The 21253-nt window shown below is 32.3% G+C and overlaps 1 protein-coding gene across 2 annotated transcripts; it reads right to left on the reverse strand.

The window, feature by feature from the left end:
* Window positions 1–1068: 1068 nt before the first annotated feature.
* LOC123194131 (plasma membrane ATPase 4-like) lies at window positions 1069–6104 on the reverse strand. Of its 2 annotated transcripts, XM_044607296.1 has the most exons (13): window positions 5954–6103; window positions 4805–5161; window positions 3735–4724; window positions 3501–3645; window positions 3247–3411; window positions 2912–3150; window positions 2791–2823; window positions 2617–2698; window positions 2358–2518; window positions 2084–2257; window positions 1819–2001; window positions 1534–1715; window positions 1069–1444 (listed from the first exon to the last, which is right to left on the reverse strand). In XM_044607296.1, the coding sequence occupies exons 1-13, from the start codon at window positions 6008–6010 to the stop codon at window positions 1348–1350; spliced, it is 2865 nt and encodes a 954-aa protein (XP_044463231.1). In that variant the 5' UTR covers window positions 6011–6103; the 3' UTR covers window positions 1069–1347. The 2 variants fall into 2 exon arrangements, with proteins under 2 accessions (XP_044463231.1, XP_044463230.1); XM_044607295.1 differs by having other exon boundaries at window positions 2912–3411; window positions 5954–6104.
* Window positions 6105–21253: the final 15149 nt, after the last annotated feature.

Genomic DNA, 21253 nt, shown 5'->3' on the forward strand with positions numbered 1-21253 from the left:
GATAAATCCCAGATTGTACAAATAAAGATCAAAGATGAGCAACCATTCATATCGCATGAAGAATCGTTCATCGTGTTCTTTATAAATGAAAACACATTTCACAATTTCAAATAGTTATTTGAAAACCTTAGCCAATGAACACATGTTCAATCACATAGACAACCTATTCATAGAGTCTTAGAAGCCTCTAGAGAATGGTTTTATCCTCTTTCGGTCCATGTTTCACATTGATACCAAGACACTGCCTCATTGTCGGTTGGAGAGCGTTCATATAGCCATGTAAAGAACGAATGAGTCATCTCACGTAGGTATTGTGCTCTTAAGCATCCTATATTTGATAAATGTCATGTTTCATGAATTTACTATCTAAAACGTGATCCTCAATAAGGTTTTTAGCCTTGATTGAATTTTTAGTTATACATTTTGTTGCCCACCAGTTTTCAACGACCAAAAATCTCAACTTAGCCAACAAAAGTTTTCAGATCCAATCAAACCCATTTGATTTGGCTAGATTCAGACAAATGGAAAGAACCTTTGATGACAAATTGAGTTGACACACTTGTTTGGCCAAACAACTTTTTCCTCCCTTCTCGCGTTGTTTTTATTTTTGGGGCTAAAACTTGAAATTTTGTCAAATCCATAGATTTTGGCCCCGGGGGCATGAAAAAAAAAACAAGCTTAATTTAATGTTCTACACTCATATTTCACATCTAATCCACCCAAATTCACATAATAACACAAAATTCAAGTCTTGGAGTAAATCTTAGGCTACCTAAAAAAATAATTGAAAACCCTAGATTTTGAATGTAAAGTTAAGGTATAAATCAAACAAAACCCTAAAATTGCATGTTCTTGAGCCCATCATCCCTACATGGCTCAATCAACAATAACCAACACAACAACACTCTTATCATTAACACATAAACGTTCTGCATTATTTAATTAAGAGTAGCAAATTATAGAACATATATATTGAATTCTTATAACTTTGTGGGTTTGACTACAAGTTTAGACAATTTAAAATTTTATTAAAATGAACATAAAACAGGAGAGAAATAAAAGGAGAAATTATGTTCAAGCTAGAAAACTTGTATAACTAGTGGACATTACATTGCCTCTTTTATCACAGAAAATAGTAACCAACAACACAATCCTTTATTATGACATTTAAATACATACAAAGCAAAAGCCAAGAGACCAGGAGAATTATAACACATAAAAAGCTCTCCTTTCCTTCAAACCTTTCTAATTACTGCTTAGGTAGATCTCCCCTTCTCTTAAACAGTGTTGGTCATTTAACAAATCCCTTTTTCAACTCTTCAAAGAGCGCTCCTCTCTTACTCCTCTTCACACTGTGTAATGTTGTTGGATTGTTTCGATGTCCAGTCCCTTCAGCTTTACGACTGAATCCACATGTCCTTTGAGCGTGTGCAGCTCCCGAAGCCTACAAACACAAAACGAAAGAAATCTTTATTGTCTCTAGATTTGCTTTAAAAAGAATAAACTTTTGGGGAAATGATGGGTTCAGAAGACCTTGCAATTTCGGCACGTCTTTTGGCCTGCTCTGCAATCTCAGATAACTCTCTATAGTTACCCTTTTCAGGGAAAAGATTAGCGGGTTCTGGTGGCTGAAGTCCATGGAGGGTTCTTTGAGCAAGAGCCCACTGAGCTTCCCTCTCTTCCTTACCATAATCTTTTTTGGTGGTGAATGCAGTCTGTTACTCGGAAAACAACAAATAATGTTAAGGGATCAAGCTATAGATACATTTCTGATACTGAAAATCATCGATGTCCTAGACAAAAATTCGAAAAGAATACCTTGTTCTCGAGCAGGTTGCGCCAAGCCTTCCCAGACAAGAGGTAACGAATGGCAAACTTCATAAAATCGAGTGGGATATAGAAGATAATGCTATAAATCCAGACCACACCGGCCCATCCCCAACCGGCACCTCTAATTCTAGCAAAACCCCAATTCGCATATACAGCTAACAGAGTTGCTACCTGAAAACAGATCAAGTGATTAGGCATTTGGGGAACCAGAAGATGTGTTCTTATAAATATATGTATAAGAAAAAATTCTTACCGTTTGCGCAATCACAAACGCACACATCAGTAGAAGTCCAGGGCGTTCAGCATAAGACCAGCTGCGCGAGCGAGTCACAAAAATCAGAGACTGGCTCACAATACTCACTTGTAGATACAATGCAGCCATCATTTGATCATCGTCATGGCTTATATCTCTTACGCCAAATGTGTCCTACATTGTGAGGAAAGAAGGAGCCAGTTGAATCAAAATGAAGAAGTCAATTTGAATATTTCATTGAAACTATGAAAAGGCAAATTAAAACATCTCTTACTGGGAAGAAATGAGTGTCGTGCATAGCCCAGAAGAATACAACAGTCATCAATGCCAAGTAACTGCCGAAACAAATTCCCGTAGCAAAAATCTCCTTTAGTCTCCAGCTATCAGGAACAGGAGATGGCTTCACCCTATCCTTTGAGATTGTCATAATTGTGCCTGAAAAATATAAATATTCTGGTCTCAGAACTCGAAAGATCATGCGTTGGAAGCGCATAAAAAACAGCTGGAAGAATGAAAACACATTTCAGACTAACCATCATTTAGAATAGCAATAATCAAGACCATGAATGGAGAAAAGTCGAACTTCCATATCAAAGCAATAAACAGAAAACCGAACTGCACAATCAGAGAAGAAAATCGAAAATTCAATCTGCATTGTGTTTTCATTCGAAGAAGTTTGTAAAACTAAGCCACCACCATGTACTTACCACAATACGAATTGTGATTGAGACTGCATAGATCTACAAAAATAAGAAAAAGGAGGAAACCCAAATAAGTATGAAGAAAAGACGCAAACATAATTTGGAAGAAAAGAACAGAGAATCTGACTGTGTAGTTCTTCATCCTCTGGAAAATCGCTCTGCTTGTCAACACAGCATGGATAATAACACTCAATCCGGGTTCCGTGAGAACGATATCCGAAGCGCCTCTTGCTGCATCTGTTGCATCCGCAACAGCAATGCCAATATCGGCCTTCTTCAGTGCAGGGGCGTCATTGACACCATCTCCAGTCATTCCACAAATGTGTTTCATCTCCTGCAACTTCTTCACAATTTCATATTTGTGCTCTGCAGTAAAGGAGAAATCAAATTCAGACACGGTGAGAAAACGTCGCTCAGCCATATTTGTGATTGTGGCTAGCAAACCATACCGAAAGCACCCACCTGGAAACACCCCTGCGAACCCATCAGCAGTCTCAATCAACTCTTCAATAGGAAGAGCTCCTAAGTTTGAATCCTTTTGCTGGCCAAGTAAAGACGCTGAAGGGTACATGTTAGTTCCCATTCCAAGCCTTCGGCCAGTCTCCTTAGCAATGGCAAGTTGATCACCTGAATATCATCAACAGATCGAGTAATTATCAATATAAAGAATTGAATTACAGTTTTAGAATATTTTATAAATGAATAACTTGAAATACCAGTAATCATCTTCACATTCACACCAAGATTGAGAGCCTGGCGGATGGTTTCACCACTGTCATGCCTTGGAGGATCAAAGAGTGGCAGCAAACCGACAAATTGCCATGGTCCTCCAGGACTTTCTTTGCTTTTCTCTGGCACTTCCTGCCAACAAGAAGACAAGGTGTTGGACATATTAACCAGGAAAGGCACAAAATAAAGCAATCAACACATATATGATGTTAAGTTGAAACCTGTCTTGCCACAGCTAATGATCGAAGCCCACGTTCAGCAAACTTGTCAATGACAGCATAGGCTTTCTTTCTAACATCTTCTCTGGCGTTGCAAAGGTTCATGATCTGCTCAGGGGCACCTTTGCTTGCTCTATGCCAGTTGCCATCTGAGTCAATATATGTCAGAGCAGTCCTCTTGTCCACAGGATTGAATGGAAAGAAATGCACCTCTCTGATATTGGCCCGAGCCTCCTTCGGATCAGCAAGCATTCCTACAATAGCACAATCAATGGCATCTTGATTTTCCATTCTAGAGGCCCTCGCCGCAAGCAGAAGCACATGATCTTTTTCAACGCCCTTTGCGAACACCTCAACCAAGTTTTTGTCAACACTGAGCTTATTGAGTGTCAGTGTCCCTGTCTTGTCACTGCAGAGGACATCCATACCAGCCATTTCTTCGATTGCAGTCATACGCTTGGTGATGGCGCCTTGCTGAGCCAGCTTGTGGGAACCAATAGCCATTGTGACCGACAGAACAGTAGGCATAGCAATCGGAATGCCACCAATCAAGAGAACCAATAGATTGTCAATTCCATTTCTATACTTTCGGTGTTGGATTGGGTACATGACGATAATCTCAATCACCATCCCCGTGGCGATGGAACAGATACAGAAGTTCCCAATGGAAGTCAGCACCTTTTGAAAGTGTCCAACTTGGTTGGTACTGTCCACAAGATGTGCAGCCTTTCCAAAGAAAGTATGAACGCCAGTTGCTATAACCACAGCTTCAATTTCACCTTGTTTGCAAGTTGAACCAGAGAAAATTTCATCGCCGGGATTCTTAGTCACAGGAAGTGATTCTCCGGTGAGTGCAGATTGATCTACCTTCAACGGATCACCCTCAAGCAGACGTGCATCAGCAGGGATGATATCCCCCAATTTAATGCTGATAATATCTCCTGGAACAAGAATAGCAGCCTCTTCTTCACTCCACTTTCCATCTCTGAGAACCTGTACAACATTACAAAACATAAGTAACAAAGTCTACCCACATAAAAATAATAATTGCAGCCAAGTTGTAAATTTGGAACCTTAGTTTTAGGAGCAAGGCCAGCCATGAGTGCGGCAGCAGCGTTACCGGCATTGTTCTCTTCAATGAAACTGATGGTTGAGTTGATGACAAGCAAGCAAACAATACCAACAAAGTCTTGCCAATCTGGAGGCTTGCCGCCGCCATTAGCCAACGCAATGGCCATTATAGCAGCGGATTCCATAACCCATGAGAGCGGATTCCACATGAACCCCAAAAACTTGAGAATTTTGCTTTCCTTTTTTTCTTCTAATTTGTTGGGGCCAAAGATTAGAATCCTTCTGTTCCCCTCCTCTGTGGATAATCCTTCCGGGGTACATTTCAACTGTTCAAACACTTCGTCGATTGGAATTTTCTCCTGCAAACACAAGGAAGGAACCTCACAATTTATTTATTTCGTGGTTTTTAACATTAAATAAAAAATTTCTTTTTTGGGTAATCGTTAATCAACTGTAATAACCGCTATTTTTCAAATTTCAGACAATAGGACAATAATACGAACACATATATAATACGTAACTCGTGAAAGAGTTGACTTCTGAAATGAAAATTATTATTTTTCGAATTATTAATATGAACATATATTATTTGGTGGTTTTTTTTTTTCTTCGGTAAGTTTATTTGGAGTTTTTTAACCTTAAAAAAAGCATTTACAAAAAAAAAAAGATAAAAATTAATAATCTGATCAATCAAAAATTATTATTTTTAAATTATTAAATTATTTTATGTTAATTAATTAAAAAAAGTGTAAACAAAAGGGCATTCTGAAAGCAAACAAAAGACACTTAAAATTATGAAGCTGCCAGTCAGAAAAAAAATAAATAAATAAATATATATATATATATATATATATATATATATATATATGTATTAAACAAAAGACACTGATAGAAAGAACAATTAAACGAAATTGTAACACTACCTAGCTGTCTTTGAATATCTTTTTTCTTTTTCATTTTAATCTCATGTGGACAGCTGAAAAATGGGTCTGTTTGGTGAGTGAGAAAAAGTTGAAGAAAATTTGAAAGTTAAAAAAGAAGAAGAAAACATGAAAGATGCAAAAGTTGGTAATGAATATTCATTCATCCCTTGGAAACAAACTACTAATTATTTGGAGAAGACCGGAGAAAAAAGGTTTCAGATAACATACCAAATCAACAGTTTCGTTCTTAATCCCTTCAAGAGTAGTAGCTGACTTGTCACCCATTTCTTAAAACTGATAAAGTAAGAACTAGAACAACATACATATATATATGTATATATATATATATAGAGAGAGAGAGAGAGAGAGGACAAGAAAAGTTTCAATAAAAGGAAATAGCAGAACAAGGCAAAAGCGGAATAGAAGGTGATAGCATTTAGGATGAGAAGAGCGGCGTTTATATAGAATGAAGTTTGGCAAGTGGGGTTTGGCTGTTTGTTTAATGTTGTTGATGATGATGATGTTGTGATGACGACAACGGTGGAGGCCATGATAAAGCATGGATCTAACCTTCCTGATCTCACGCTGTGAAGTTGCATGCCTTATGTGGGTTCCACTCTACGTCTTTAGTTTAATGTACTTAAACGCAAGTCAAATAACCTAAATTTTATTAAATTATATAGTTTAACTTTTCCCTTACAATATGATAGTGTATAATTTTTACATATAAATAATAATATATTATTATATAATTTAATATTTTTTTATTTTTTATTTTTAATTATTTAATTATATAATAATATATTATTATTTATATATAAAATTATATTCATAATATTATTCATTTACTTTTGTGTTAATTTATTCTCTTATAAGACAAAATTATCTCATAATAAATTATTTTTTTATTATTCCACGTGTTTAAAAAAAAGAGAAATTAAAGTAAATATCCATTTTACCCTCTTAAAGCAAAAAAATCTTCTTTTCCTGTTCCTAAACAAAAATACCCTATTTTCAAACTTTCAAACAAAAATGCCCTAAAAATATCTGAAAATACCAAAATTATCCTTCACAATTTCTATATAAACTCACTTATATACATTTTTCACATCATTCAAATACTCAGTCACACTTTTATTTTTACTCAACTATGTATGAAACTAAAAAGAATTGAGTTCGACTATCCTTTAAAGATTGAAAATGATGTAAATGTGCAAGGCCTTATTGATATGTCTCAATACTTCAAGGAATGTATTTCTATTTTTATTACATATACCCCAGTCGAAGGACAAGAAGACTAAAAAGAAATTGGAGGCAACAATGATAATGAAGTGAAAAAAGAATTTGTTGGGAAAGACTTAAATGATTTTAATAATGATGCATTCTATATTGTTGTTGAATGAGCTAGTGGAGACAAAGAGAGAGTTTCAGACTAGGGTGATTTTGAGGCAGACATAACAATGGGCTGGGCCAACTCCAGTTCAGCCTATCGAGCTTATAGGCTAGATCAAGCCCTAGGCCTATACAGTAATAGGCCTTCGGGCTAGGCAAGCTCATTCATTTTTGAAAGCCCAAAGCTCAACCCTATATATAAGGTCGGACCGGGCCTTAAATGGGTAGCCCATGGGCTGGCCCATGAGTTGACCCATTTAAACAATTTTTTTTTAATTTTAATTAAAAATTTTAAATACAAATTATTTTTCAATTATTAAAACCGAGAATAATATCCCAAACATTTTATTTATAATCCTATCACTTGTGGCGGAGGGATACTATGATTACATGATGAAAAATATTAAAAGTTTATAATATAGTATAAATAATTAATTTATATATTATATAAATTACAAAAATAAATAAAATATATATACTATATCATTTATCTACTCATCTTCAACATCTAAATCTTTGAATTCTTTTGACATTGGATCCATTTATAATATTTTGTAATGATAAAATTGAAATGAAAATGAAATTATAAGCACAAAGAATTATTATTTGTGAATTAAGATAATTTCTGAAAGAAAGTTGATCAAAGAAAATGATATTGAAAATATAATGAAAGAATTGAGACTGAGAGATTGAGAGGAATTGAGATTGAAAAAGAGTTGAATTGGTTTATATAGAGAAAATTAAATAAATAAATAAATTTTAAAAAAAATTAAAGGCTTTTGCCTTTGTGGCTAGCTTTTACAACAAAGGCTGAAGGGTAGAAGCCCTTTTGCCATTTGCTTAATTTTTTTTTTAATTTTTATTTTTTAAATAGTAATGGGTCAGGTCGAGCTGACCCATGGGCTTAATATTGTAGCCCATAGCCCCACCCAAAAGGCCTATGAGCTAAGCTCGATATGCTACAGTGTTAAGCTGTGCTTCAAATTCATGTTTCAAGTCAAACCTCTATTTGACTCAACCCAATTGACATGTCTACTTTGAGGGGAAAGAGATGACTGATATTCCTCTTGATGAGGCAAACTTCAAGGATATGTCACTTGTTAATTATGATATAAATAGTCTGTACCTTGAAGATCCTATTATGGGTGGTGAAAATTATTCGAGACCATTTTTTTATAATATCCCCATTGATTCATTTAAATAGCTTTTCGATTTTTCTTCACAATCTTCAACATCATCAAATGGTGTAGGATTGATAGCTTCTCGATTATTCGAGAAGGGAATGTTGTAAACTTTGATGACATTTTTTGTGACAAAAACACTTGAAAGATGTTGTAGATCAATTTGTTCTAGAGAAAAGATTTTAGTATAGAGTGCTTAAGTCTGACATAGGAAGATGGAAGATTAAGTGTTATGATGAAAAATGTTAATGGTCTCAATGGGAAGAAGAGTCAAGCCTAATCAAGTCTTCTGAATTGGTAAAATAAATTCAACTCACATATGTTCAGTTGATCAGATACTATCACATCACAGACAAGTTGAGATCCAAGCTTTAGGGCAATTAATGAGGTTAAAGTTTGTGTTGATTAATCAAATTTATTGGCCTAAAGAGATCATTATTGACATCATCGACAGATATAAAATTGACATTTCATATTCACAGGTCTGACAAGTAAGAAATTGGGCTTTAAATTTATTAAGGGGCTCACCCAAAGAATCATTTATGCTATTACCTGATTATTGCTATAATTTAAAGCGTACTAAACTGGGAACCATGACATCCATAGAAACAGACGATGAACATCGTTTTAAGTATTTTTTTCATAGCATTGAGATGTTCTGTCTATGCATTTAAACAATATTTTTGACCTATTATTTGCATTAACATTGTTTTTTTTTTAAAGATGATGTCTGAGATATTTATTTCTTGTGGTGGCCCTCGATGTAAAAACTAGATCTATTTAATTGCTTGCAGTGTTGGTAAAAATGAATATTATGACATATGGTGTTGGTTTCTGATGAAGGTTAAAGAATGCATCAATGAAATACCAAAGTTAGCAATAATCTTAGATCAATATCATGTTATATACTCTACAATGGTTGAAGTCATTCCAGATATATACCATGGGTGTTGTTATAATCACCTTCTATATAACATGTGATCAAAGTACAAAGGCGACTCACAGGTAACGTGTTTATACATTTATAAAATCTTTATACCTGTTAACATTTTATAAATTTTGATAGAGAATTGCTAATATTATTTATAAACTCGTAGGTTGCGTGTTTATATTGGAAAGCTACAAAGTCATATACAGAGATAGATTTTGAGGTTATGATGAGATTTATTGATACAATGCATTTTCAAGTCAGGGTTTACCTACATCAAGTGGGGTTTCTCCGATGGAGTAAGGCATATTTTCCAGGGCATCAATGTAACATAATAACAACTAACATTGTAGAGTCATTTAATACCCTCGTCAGACACACACAAGGATTCATCCATCATGATGCTCATCGAGTTTATTTGGGACACATTACAATAATGGTTTTACGAAAAGAGAAACTATGCAAGTACATACGGAGTTAATATTAATTATTTATTTAAGAATGTCTTTTTACCCTTATCTTTGTTTATTAATAGGTGTGCTGATGTTTTTTCCAAATTGCAAATGAATGTCTCAACTATGTTACACTATAGACAGAAAAGAAGTTTGGTCGTTATTTGTCGAAGGTTACGCCCTTGAAGGTTCATTCAATTACAATTGTTCGATATCAGCTTCTAGGTAGTGGTTAGGGCTGGATTCGAGCCGAGCCGAGCTCAAGCTCGAGCTCGGCTAGGTTCACATAGAGCTGGCTCAAGTTCGAGCTCGAAGGTTACGCCCTTGAAGGTTCATTCAATTACAATTGTTCGATATCAGCTTCTAGGTAGTGGTTAGGGCTGGATTCGAGCCGAGCCGAGCTCAAGCTCGAGCTCGGCTAGGTTCACATAGAGCTGGCTCAAGTTCGAGCTCGAAGGTTACGCCCTTGAAGGTTCATTCAATTACAATTGTTCGATATCAGCTTCTAGGTAGTGGTTAGGGCTAGATTCGAGTCGAGCCGAGCTCAAGCTCGAGCTCGGCTAGGTTCACATAGAGCTGGCTCAAGTTTGAGCTCGAGCTCGAGCTCAGCTCGTTTTTCATTATCAAAACGATGTCATTTTAATACATATTGATCAAAACGATGTTGTTTTGTATCAAAAATTTTAATAAAAAATCTAACGAGTAGTTCAACCTAGACCGAGCTCGGCTAGGGCCAGCTCATTTCAACATTCAAATCCAACCCTAGTAGTGGTGGATACATAGGCATTATAGACTTTAATGAAATATTTTGTACGTGTAAGAAGTTTCAGCTTTCATGTATTCTATGCAAGCATGTTATTGTTGTTGCAAGACATATGAGGCTCACAAATGCATATGTATGGGTTCATCCTTTCTTCACCACTGATTAGGACCATGCAATGTATGCAGAACATGTCAGTCCACTTAGGAACCAATTAAAATGGTTACATACCCTCAAAGAAAGAGTTATCCTACCCTTCGTTCTTGATTATCATCAATCGGGTCGCCCTTCAAATAAAAATTGACATTTTTCACAAGGGTAGATCAATACACCCAAGGTTTGTAGTTGATGTAAGCAACTAGGGTATATCCAAATATAATGCAAAAACCCAACACTGGTTCCATGCTCTATCCCGCGAGGTTCATCCACAAAAGATAAAGGAAAAAGATCTTCACAACCTTCTATTTAGTTTGATTAATATATGATTTATGTATATATTAAAATAAGATGTAAATGATGTAGTTTGATTAATGTTCTATTTGAATACCTGTTCATATGCAATGTAATATATTTATTGTGGATAATGTTTTAATTATATAGTTGTTGAAATGAGCATTATTTATGTAATTGTTGAAATAAACGTTTTGTTGTTTGATTAATGTATGATTTTCTTATGTAGTTGTTGGAATGAATATTATGTCAATATTATTTATGTTCCAAACATGTGTTCATATTATTTATCAAGAAAGTTACAATAAAACTAATAAAATGGATAAAAAATGAAATCAAACGCATAACCAATAAACCATCATAAATAAATATATACATAACAACCCAAAAATCATATGAATAAACAATGATAAATACAAATATACATCATTGATCTACTCGATGCAGTGAAAATATAACTATGAGGCCAAATGTAGACGCATAAAGGTGGATGATTCGCAAGGAAAATCTAGGCTCTATGAAAGCGTCAAACACTCTATGAAGCGTAACATAAAAATATTGTAATCACCGGAATCCTCACTTTGTTAGGGGACACCCTCCACTCAATGCAATACTAAGTGATCTACTCGTGGTGTACACCTAGAGATGGATGTTTGTGTATGATACCTCAGAGTCGTATATGATGATCGATCAATCACCGAAATCAATGACTCAAGTGACCTAATAGCACAATCGAAGTTTATAAGGATGAAAACTTATAAACATTGAAAAATTATAATGGATACGCATATTGCATATAAGTTAATTCAAAGTAAATTATAAAAGAAACATTATTATACTGTACTTATCAACCTCCCCCATGGTTTGTAAAACAAACCAGGGGTGTAATCCGTCTCTACCATCTTCGTGGATAACTCTGACCACTTGTAATCCTCTGGTGACATGATACTCCAACTGTCAAATACCATCCCCAATATGCCCTAAGAAGAAGGTATGGGTTGTCATCCAAATCTATGGAATGATGGCCTGCTTCTCATGTTGGTGTCGACATAATAGTGCCAAGAAAGAATCTACATGCTGAAATGGATATAGAACATGAATTGTATTATGTTTTGACAAATATGTAAAATATTTAACTGAATTCAATGGATATAGACCACTTACATTATCAGTCAGCCACTTGTGAAGCTCGACAATAATCATCCAAAAAGCGACTTTGGATTGCGCTTCAATGCAATAAACCTCATGGTCATCAGATATTATAACTTTGATGTACCATATGAGGAAAGATTCCTCATACTCTGCATCAAAGGATGGAATGGTCTAAATCTACCATTTTGCCTTTGATTTGATTGGATTTGTATACAGAGTGTGAACGAGTGAACCCTTTCAGATGACCCTATTATAAGTAGTCTACACTAACTAAAAAAAGCATAAAATTGTTAATTTAATATTTAATCTTAATTAACAAATACGATTAAATTGGTTAATGTTACCTTATTGATGTACAACGTAGGAGGTTTGGTGGAGGAATCTTGTATTGTTATCAAGTCAACCATCTGTACCCCCCAGATGGACTACGAAAGTAATGTTATATTATCAGTGATCAATATATTTGAAAATATACAAATTATAATGGATATACCTTATCTTGCTCTTCTTGTGAAATAACCTGTAATAACTTGTCCCTCTGTAAACTAATTTCAATGACTTTTTTACTCGAACTGGGAATCCCAGTAATTAACTACAATCACTCATCCTGAAAAGAAGAAAAAAAATTAAATATACATAATAATATTAGTAACAAATTGATTAATGACATTTAATAACAAATATAATAACAACAATAAATTACAAACCTTAGGTGGGGGAGGTGATGCAATCAAAAGGTCAATCAAAACCCTTTTATGACCAGTACCTTGTACGAATGTATAAAACAAATTGATAAACAACAATTCAAAATAATATAGTAACAATAATAAATAATATAGGGGAGGTGATGCAACTGAAGGGCCAACCGAAACCTCTTCATGGCCAACACCCTGTACGAATATATAAAACAAATTGATCAATAACAATTCAAAAAAATATAGTAACAACGATTAACAAAAATCAATTAACTAATCAATTAACAATTACATATCTTATCACCGAAGAATACAGTTCCCATATGACTCCAACCAGGAACATCTCGCGTATACCACCTGAACATCCATAGAGACACATGGACATCAACCAAGTCCACCTAATTATACATGGTGTCGATCATCTCATATATCCAATACTGCAATGTAAACATTAATGGTTAAATTTACTTAATTTGTTTCATTGCCAATCAATATATATAATCAACAAATATACACTTACCTAAAATGCAAGAGGGAATTCGTAGATGCCATATTTAGGCATGTCAAACAATTAGCTAGAGTAAATCTTGTCACTCACTTGAGACATCGACTTGAACATCATTTCCTACACTAAGACACCGCACGGGTAGGAATTAAACACATCCAAGGGATCAACCAACTAAAGATACTCTATAGACACCTTATTTTGTCAGTCATTCTGCAATAACACCATATACAAACAATACAACAAGGTCATTTTGACAGCGTCAATATCGTCATCTCTTATATAACATGCTCTAAATCATGAAACTACACCTTCTAACATCCCTAAAAATAGGTATCTCGAATCCTATCTTTGAAACCATGTGGAATATATGGTAAAAGAGTAGTTATCTGATTGAATGGTAAGCCAATCATTAGTGCAAACTTGAATGGGCTAAATCTAATGTTAACCCTATTAATCCTGAACCAAAATTTATCTTTGCCTAAGCCACGATATAACTGTCATAATGGAAATGAGTGCATCAACAATCCACTGAACTGAGTATCTGGAAATCAAAGAAGATGCCTAAAGCACGTCTTCTCAAACAGCAACAACTACTTTGGTGTTAATGTAGATCTAATCTTAGATATTGCGGTTTGTTGGAAACCTCTGCTCAAAAGTGTCATGACTTATTCGAGATTTTTAATTCACTATTGTCATATTTTTTTTATGAGAAATATCCTATTAAAAGATTAAAGTTTATAAAATTTCAAAAAAAAAACACATATAAAAACAGAGATAGAAATTACAAATATCAAAAAACGAATTTCCAAATTCGAAAAATACTTGTTGGAATACCCTAGAATGACAAAAACCAAAAATCAAATGAAAATTCAATAAATTAAATGTCGAAATACCTTGGAATTGAAAAAAATAAAAAAAGTAAACTAAATTTTAAAAGCTACACGTCCAAAAATTTTAAAATGATAAACATAAAAAAACAGACGTGAAATTCAAAAACAACATTTTGAAATATCTTAGAATGACAAAAACTAAAAAATCGATTAAAATTTCAAAAATTACATGTCAAAATACACTAGAATTGAAAAAATTAAAAAACAAAACTACAATTTGAAAACTATACGTCCAAATACCTTTAAATGATAAATACCAAAAAATGGACTGAAAATTTGAAAATCATATGTTTAAATACCTTAGAATAACAAAAACTAAAAAATCAATCAAAAATTCGAAAATTACATGTCAAAATACCCGAAAATGACAAAAATAAAAAAACAAGACTAAATGTTGGAATACCTTAGAATGACAATAGTCAAAAAATCAATATTAAATTCAAAAATTTCATATCAAAATACCCAAAAATGATAAAAATCAAAAAATTGAATTGAAATTTGAAACTACAAGTCGAAAACCCTTAAAATGACAAATATTGAAAAAAAAAAAACTTGAAATTAAAAAACTACATATTAAAATGCCCTAAAATGACAAAAACTAAAAATAGATTGAAAATTCAAAAATTTCATGTTGAAATACCCTAAAATGACAAAAGTAAAAAATGGAACTAAATATCGAAAACTAAACGTTGAAATACCCTAAAATAGAACAAAAAATAGAAAATCAATATAAAATTTCAAAATTACATGCCAAAATATCCTAGAATGACAAATGTATCGAAAAACGGACTTAAAATTCAAAAACTAAATATTGAAATACCTTAAGATGACAAAAACCACAAATCAATATGAAATTTAAAAATTACATGTCGAAATATCTTAAAATCACAAAAACTGAAAAATTGAGCTCAAATTTGAAAACACCACGGTTGAAAACCCAAGCATGAGAAATATTGAAAAACAAATTTGAAATTCAAAAAGTACACATCAAAAAACTCTAAAATGACAAAAATTAAAAAACCGATTTGAAATTTGAAAACAATACGTCTAAAAATATAGGATGAAAGCATCAAAAAACGAAAGTAAAATTTGAAAACTATATATCTGAAAACTCTAAAATGATAAACATCAAAAAATGATCTAAAATTCGAAAATAACACATCTGAAAATCATAAAATGAAAATATCGAAACACCAATCTGAAATTTGAAAACAACACATTTGAAAATCATGGAATGAAAACATCGAAAAATGGATATAAAATTTGAAAACAACACATTTGAAAATCATGGAATGAAAACATCGAAAAATGGATATAAAATTTGAAAATAACACATTTGAAAATCATGGAATGAAAACATCAAAAAATGGATATAAAATTTGAAAACTACATATTCAAAAACCCTAAAATGAGAAACATTGAAAACCCAATCAAATGTTCGAAAACCACACATTCAATTACCCTAGAATGACAAATACTAAAAAATTAATCTAGAATTCAAAAACTATATGTTGAAACTATAAATCAGAAAAATCAAAGAAATCAGTTGAAATTCGAAAAATTACATGTCGACAAACCCTTGAATGAGAAAAACGAAAATAAAATTTGATCACTATTTTATAAAAACCCTATATTAAAACAAACTATCAATTTCCCCTTTAACATTTTCTAATTCTCTAATAGGTACTAAAATTTTAGAGTAATATCAATTTGCCCTTAAACATTTCCTCATTCTCCCAAAGGTCCTAAATATTTATAAAATATCAAGTTGCCTTTTATAAATTTCCCTTTCTCCCACATATCCAAAATGTTTAAAAACTCACAATTCTCCCCCCCCCCCCAATGGTTCCCACAAGTTTGTCACTATTTAAAAAATAAACATTTCCCCCCTCCCTAGTGCTCTTCCCGGGGAAACTATTCCAAAACTTGTAATTTCCCCCTCTTCCAGTGTTCCCACGTATCTCCCCCGATATAAATACTGTTTAAAAAATCACATGTTCATCCCCTCCCCCTTGTCATTGATTCAACTTGGGGGAATTTCTCAAACTTGGGATTCCCCTGGTTTGCGAATATCCCCTGGGGTGAGTGTTGACTTCAAAATCGACAATTTCTTTGACCAAATTTGTAGTTTTCAGCCACCATTTCAACAAAAAACGATTGTATGCCTACTTAAACACAATAATCGTAAACTAATTCTTCAAAAACAAGCAAGAATCAAACCACAAAATCAATTTTCAAATCCAAAAACCCTAAACTAAAATCGCATAAAATCTTACTCTAAATCTATCATATCTAAATATAAAAATGGTTTAAACAAAATAAAAGACAATTTACTCACTTTCTTTGTCATTTTTGTTGTTGGAAAATGTCTAAAATTTCGTCCAAAAGTCAAAGAAACTATTGTCGTGGGAGACTCGTGGAAGAACTCGTGCGATTTTGTTTTGTGCACAGTTGAGTGGGTAAAATTTGGTTGAGATTATGAAAAAATTTTGTCTTTTATATGAGGGCATTTCAGTGATTTTAGGTGAATGAGACATTTTCGCTTAAGTCCAAAAGAATGGGATAATTTTCTTAAACCCCTTAAGTTTAGGCTACGTTTTTAATTTCCCATAAAAAAATGTGGGTAAACTCCTTATTATCTTATTTATTTAAATTAATATAATCATATACAATTAAATAATATAATTGTTTGTTTTTTTAATTTATTACATTAATGTATATAAATAAATTTAAAAAATTATTTATCCATATAGTTTTACTCTTATTGATAACATTAATTTAATCAATTAATATCTTTAATAGTTTTTTATTTATTATTTATATAATAAATAATGATAAAATGAATAGTAATTTTTCAAATTTATGATAGATGATTTATATTTTGGAAAATATAAATAGTAATAAATGTAACATCATACTATTATTTCATTTCACTTTCTCTACAAATAAATTCTCTCCCATCTTCAAAATATTTTTATTTGATTTAGGTGGATTTCTCTAGAAATTGCTAATGTTGGATGAAGTTTAAATTTGATTTAAGTTCAAAGATTCACCCATGATTCATTTTTCTAACATGATTATCTAGTAACTCAAGTTTAACGTAGATGATCTAGATTTGAGCAAAATTCAAACTAATATTTGTTTGAGCTTAGTTTAACTTAGATTCATCTTTACTCCAAAGGTTATCTAAGCTGTTCAAGGTAAGAATTAAGTGTAAAAAATTGGGGATATACCTATATATGTTAATTTACCTCTAATCCAATCATTTAAATTAAAGAAATTTAACATTAAATCATATAATGATATATTATATTTATACATGAATTATTACTTATTATTAGGTCATATACTCAAGTTTTTTTGTGAAGATAATCACTCTTAATATTTTTAATATTGCATAAATTTTGTATAGCTTGTATGCTATATATAAGATAAAAACTAAAAGATAGAATAAGAACTAGGATCACTAATGTATCTCCATACAATCTAATATTATTTAACATTTTGGTAATTGTTGAACCCCGCCCTTTTGTTTTCTTTTTTTCTTTTTTTGGTACAAGTGACCATAAAACAAACTAAAGTTTGGATTAACATTTCAAAAAAGAGAGAATTTCAGAACCATATTTTTCATAAATTCAAATTAAATAATTTTCGTTCAGGTCATGTCATGGGAATTGCCTTTTTTTTTTTTTTCCTTTGGCTATTAATAAAATCAAAGATCAAGTTGGGAACAGGCCCATCCTAAGTAATTTGTTTCAAATGAAAACGTAGAAAATTGAAAGTTTTTAAATGCAATTGTATAGTCGTTGATTTGGACTTGAGTTGGGGTTAGAATTATTAATTTTGTTAAGCTTATTATAATTAGATTATATTATTTACAAATAAAAATGTGTTGTGTTAAAAATATGTGGCCTGTTAAATGAAAAAAATAAAGGAAAATATCTTGCGGCAATATCTCTTAATCAACTAAATTAATGTGGTCTGATCACTTTAATTACAGGACTTCGAATTTATCTAACCATTTGATTATAATTGATTTATTATGTTTACTGCTTAGGCGATTAATATATTCTGTATATAATTTTTCAATTTAAAAATAATATATTTGCAATTCAAATATACATTTGAGTGACGGTATTGACCCTATGTTTTATTGGGCAAAGGACTATTTTTTCACCCAAATTTTAGTTTAATCTCAAAAACATATTCACGACAATTCAAAAACTCAAACCCTCATTCTTGAATTAACTCTTGTTAAAATTTTCAATTATAAGAAAGATAAAATAATATCTTTTATATTAAAATATATATAATTTATATTATTTTTCCCTCTAGATTTTGAAAAGTAATATTTCAACTTAACCTCTCAACTTTGAAAAGTGACATTTCACCCCACAAACCCTTAGGTTTTCTTCTCTTCGATGACAGAGATGGTAACGACAATGGTGACGGCCACCATTCTCCTCCCTTCTCTCTCTGCTATCGTCAATAACGTCCCATGATGGATGAAGGACTGTCTCGACGAATTGAAGATGAAAGAATTCGGCTTCTCGAGCACTAGTGCAATGAAGCAGCATCAACTTTGTTTTCAGTCGATTGAGCTTTAGATGAAGATGAATTGCATGAACGAAGCTTTGTTTGGAACCGATTTTACAAAAAATGCAACGAATCTAAGGGAGAATAGAGGAAAACGTGACAGCAGCTTCTTCATCTTTGATTCATCGCGCAAGTGCTTCTTCATTCATCGTGGGACATTATCGACAATGGCAGAGAGAGAAAGGAGGAGAATGGTGGTCATCATCGTTGCTATCGCAGGAGAGAAGAAAACCTAAGGAATTATGGGGGTGAAATGTCACTTGTTCAAATTTAAGAGGCTGGGTTGAAATGTCACTTTTCAAAATCTAAGGAGGAAAATGATATAAATTATATATTTTTTAATATGAAATATAAAATAATAGTTTTTCCTTTACTTATAACTGAAAATTTTAACAGAAGTTAGTTCATGAGTAGATATTTAAGTTTTTGAATTGTCATATGTATAATTTTGAGATTAGGCTAGAACTTGGGTGGCATATTGTTCTTTGCCCATATTTTATCTCTGTAAACTCCAAATTATTATTAAGATATTAATTATAATTTTAACCATATCAAAATAACTAAATAAGGCATAAAAGAGTTTCATACTTACATACATACACGTGTGTGTGTGCGCGCACACACACACGTGCATATATATAACTTAACTTCATCTTTCAATCAGAATCCATTATTTAATTTCCAAACCCTAATTCTATTCCAAACAATGGAGATAGAATTTTTGCTGTTGAAAAAGGTTTGATCAAGATCATGTAAGAATTAAATTCTTTGCTTCATCATTTTCCTTTACTCTTTTTTCTTAGGCAATCCTACAAAATGTATAAGTTAATTTGATTGATTAATATTTCTTAATTATTAATGTCACCATCTTAGAGGGAAAAACACATGTGAAAATAATTTAAAACAAGAAACATAAAAAATATTAAAACTGTACATATAAAAGGTATAAATAATAATGTATTTTCGGGGATATGTTGGGTTCATTAAGATTTTAGATATGTATTGTTAAAACATTTTGACAGAGTAAATTTGAACTAAATATAAAATGTGGAGTGCTAATATTTAAAAAGGGAAAACAAAGGAAATTAATTAATTTAGGCGAAAAAAAATTCTGCTTATACTTTTTAAGTCTGAAAATTTTGAGCTTTACTTTTCTAAGTAAACCCTACATTTCATGTTAATAATACCCCTTTCACAATGCTACCTTTTCCTTCATCATTTTCTTCTCAACACACCAAACAGCAAGCACACTCCTGGACCAATTTTCTTTCTTCTACAATATCATCACATTCCAAGTAAGTTTTTTAACTTATATCTATATAAATCGAAACTTTCATTTGCTTGTGTTAGTAATGAAAAGTTCAAGCTTTTAACAATTAGATCATAGTGATTTTTTTAAGATTTTTTTTTTTGTTGGTAGTTAAAATAATTACATTAATTATATAGATGGTTAATATCTATTGCATTTGTCGAAGTACAACAAGTTTTGGTGTTCAGATCGGAAGGAAAACCATAACCGCAATTTTCTTGGCAAATGCAATGTGTTTATGTATTTGCATTTGTGTTTTGACTGTAATAAAATTTTTTAAAATGTTTGTGGGTTAACTGCAATATACTAACACATGATTGAAATTTTTTTCATATAGAAAAATGGTTGACGTAATATATATGCTTAGATATTATGGAAGTTGAAAACACTTTGAAATACATTGGTGAGGTTCAAACATTAATATCAATTGACACAAAAATAAATTATGATGGATTCATAGAAGCAGTGTGTTCTTGCTTGGACATCGACTGAAGTTATAATGATAAAAAAATTTATATGCAAAACCTAGCCACCTTTAGTGATTTATCGTATCCGTTAAAGGATGGCTATGATATTTGGATTATGATGAGGCTATCTTGGGCACACAAAAGGAATTCATTATTTCTTGGTATGGTTATAGGCTTTAAAAAAGTCAAAACCAATTATGAATATTAACATTCTAAACCACAACCAAGGGTTCACTAATCCCTAACCATGGATGAAGTTCACTCTTTGGATAACATATATTGTGATACATAACTGAAAAGCGTGCCCAAAGGTGACAGGGTAAATGTGAACTTGTATCATGCCAGTGTTGAGAATGGGGTAAGCTTGATTGCTTTCTTTTAGGATTGGGCATATGGTGAAAAAGCAAGGCACCAAGAATCATAATGGGGTACTCCTGAGAGATGTTTTGAGATGGATAATGTTTCAATAGATGATTTTCAATTAGATGAAGAAAAATGTCGTCATTGTGATGATTGGGGTGATGATGCGAGGGTTGATCCTAGTTGGTTAACCCAACGAAGTTTAGATCAATAACACTCTAATTCATCGCAGGCCCATCCCATTAATATGCATATTCCAAATTCAGTTTTTGGTGGTTCAGAGCCTTATAGGATGTGAAAAATGAGGGTATTAAAATTCATTCAACTCTACCACGAGATGGGACATTCAAAGTGAATAATCAATTTGTCTGTAAACAAGTCTTAATAG

The sequence above is a fragment of the Mangifera indica genome, chromosome 13 (genome assembly GCF_011075055.1).
Source record: "Mangifera indica cultivar Alphonso chromosome 13, CATAS_Mindica_2.1, whole genome shotgun sequence".
Classification (NCBI taxonomy): Eukaryota; Viridiplantae; Streptophyta; class Magnoliopsida; order Sapindales; family Anacardiaceae; genus Mangifera; species Mangifera indica.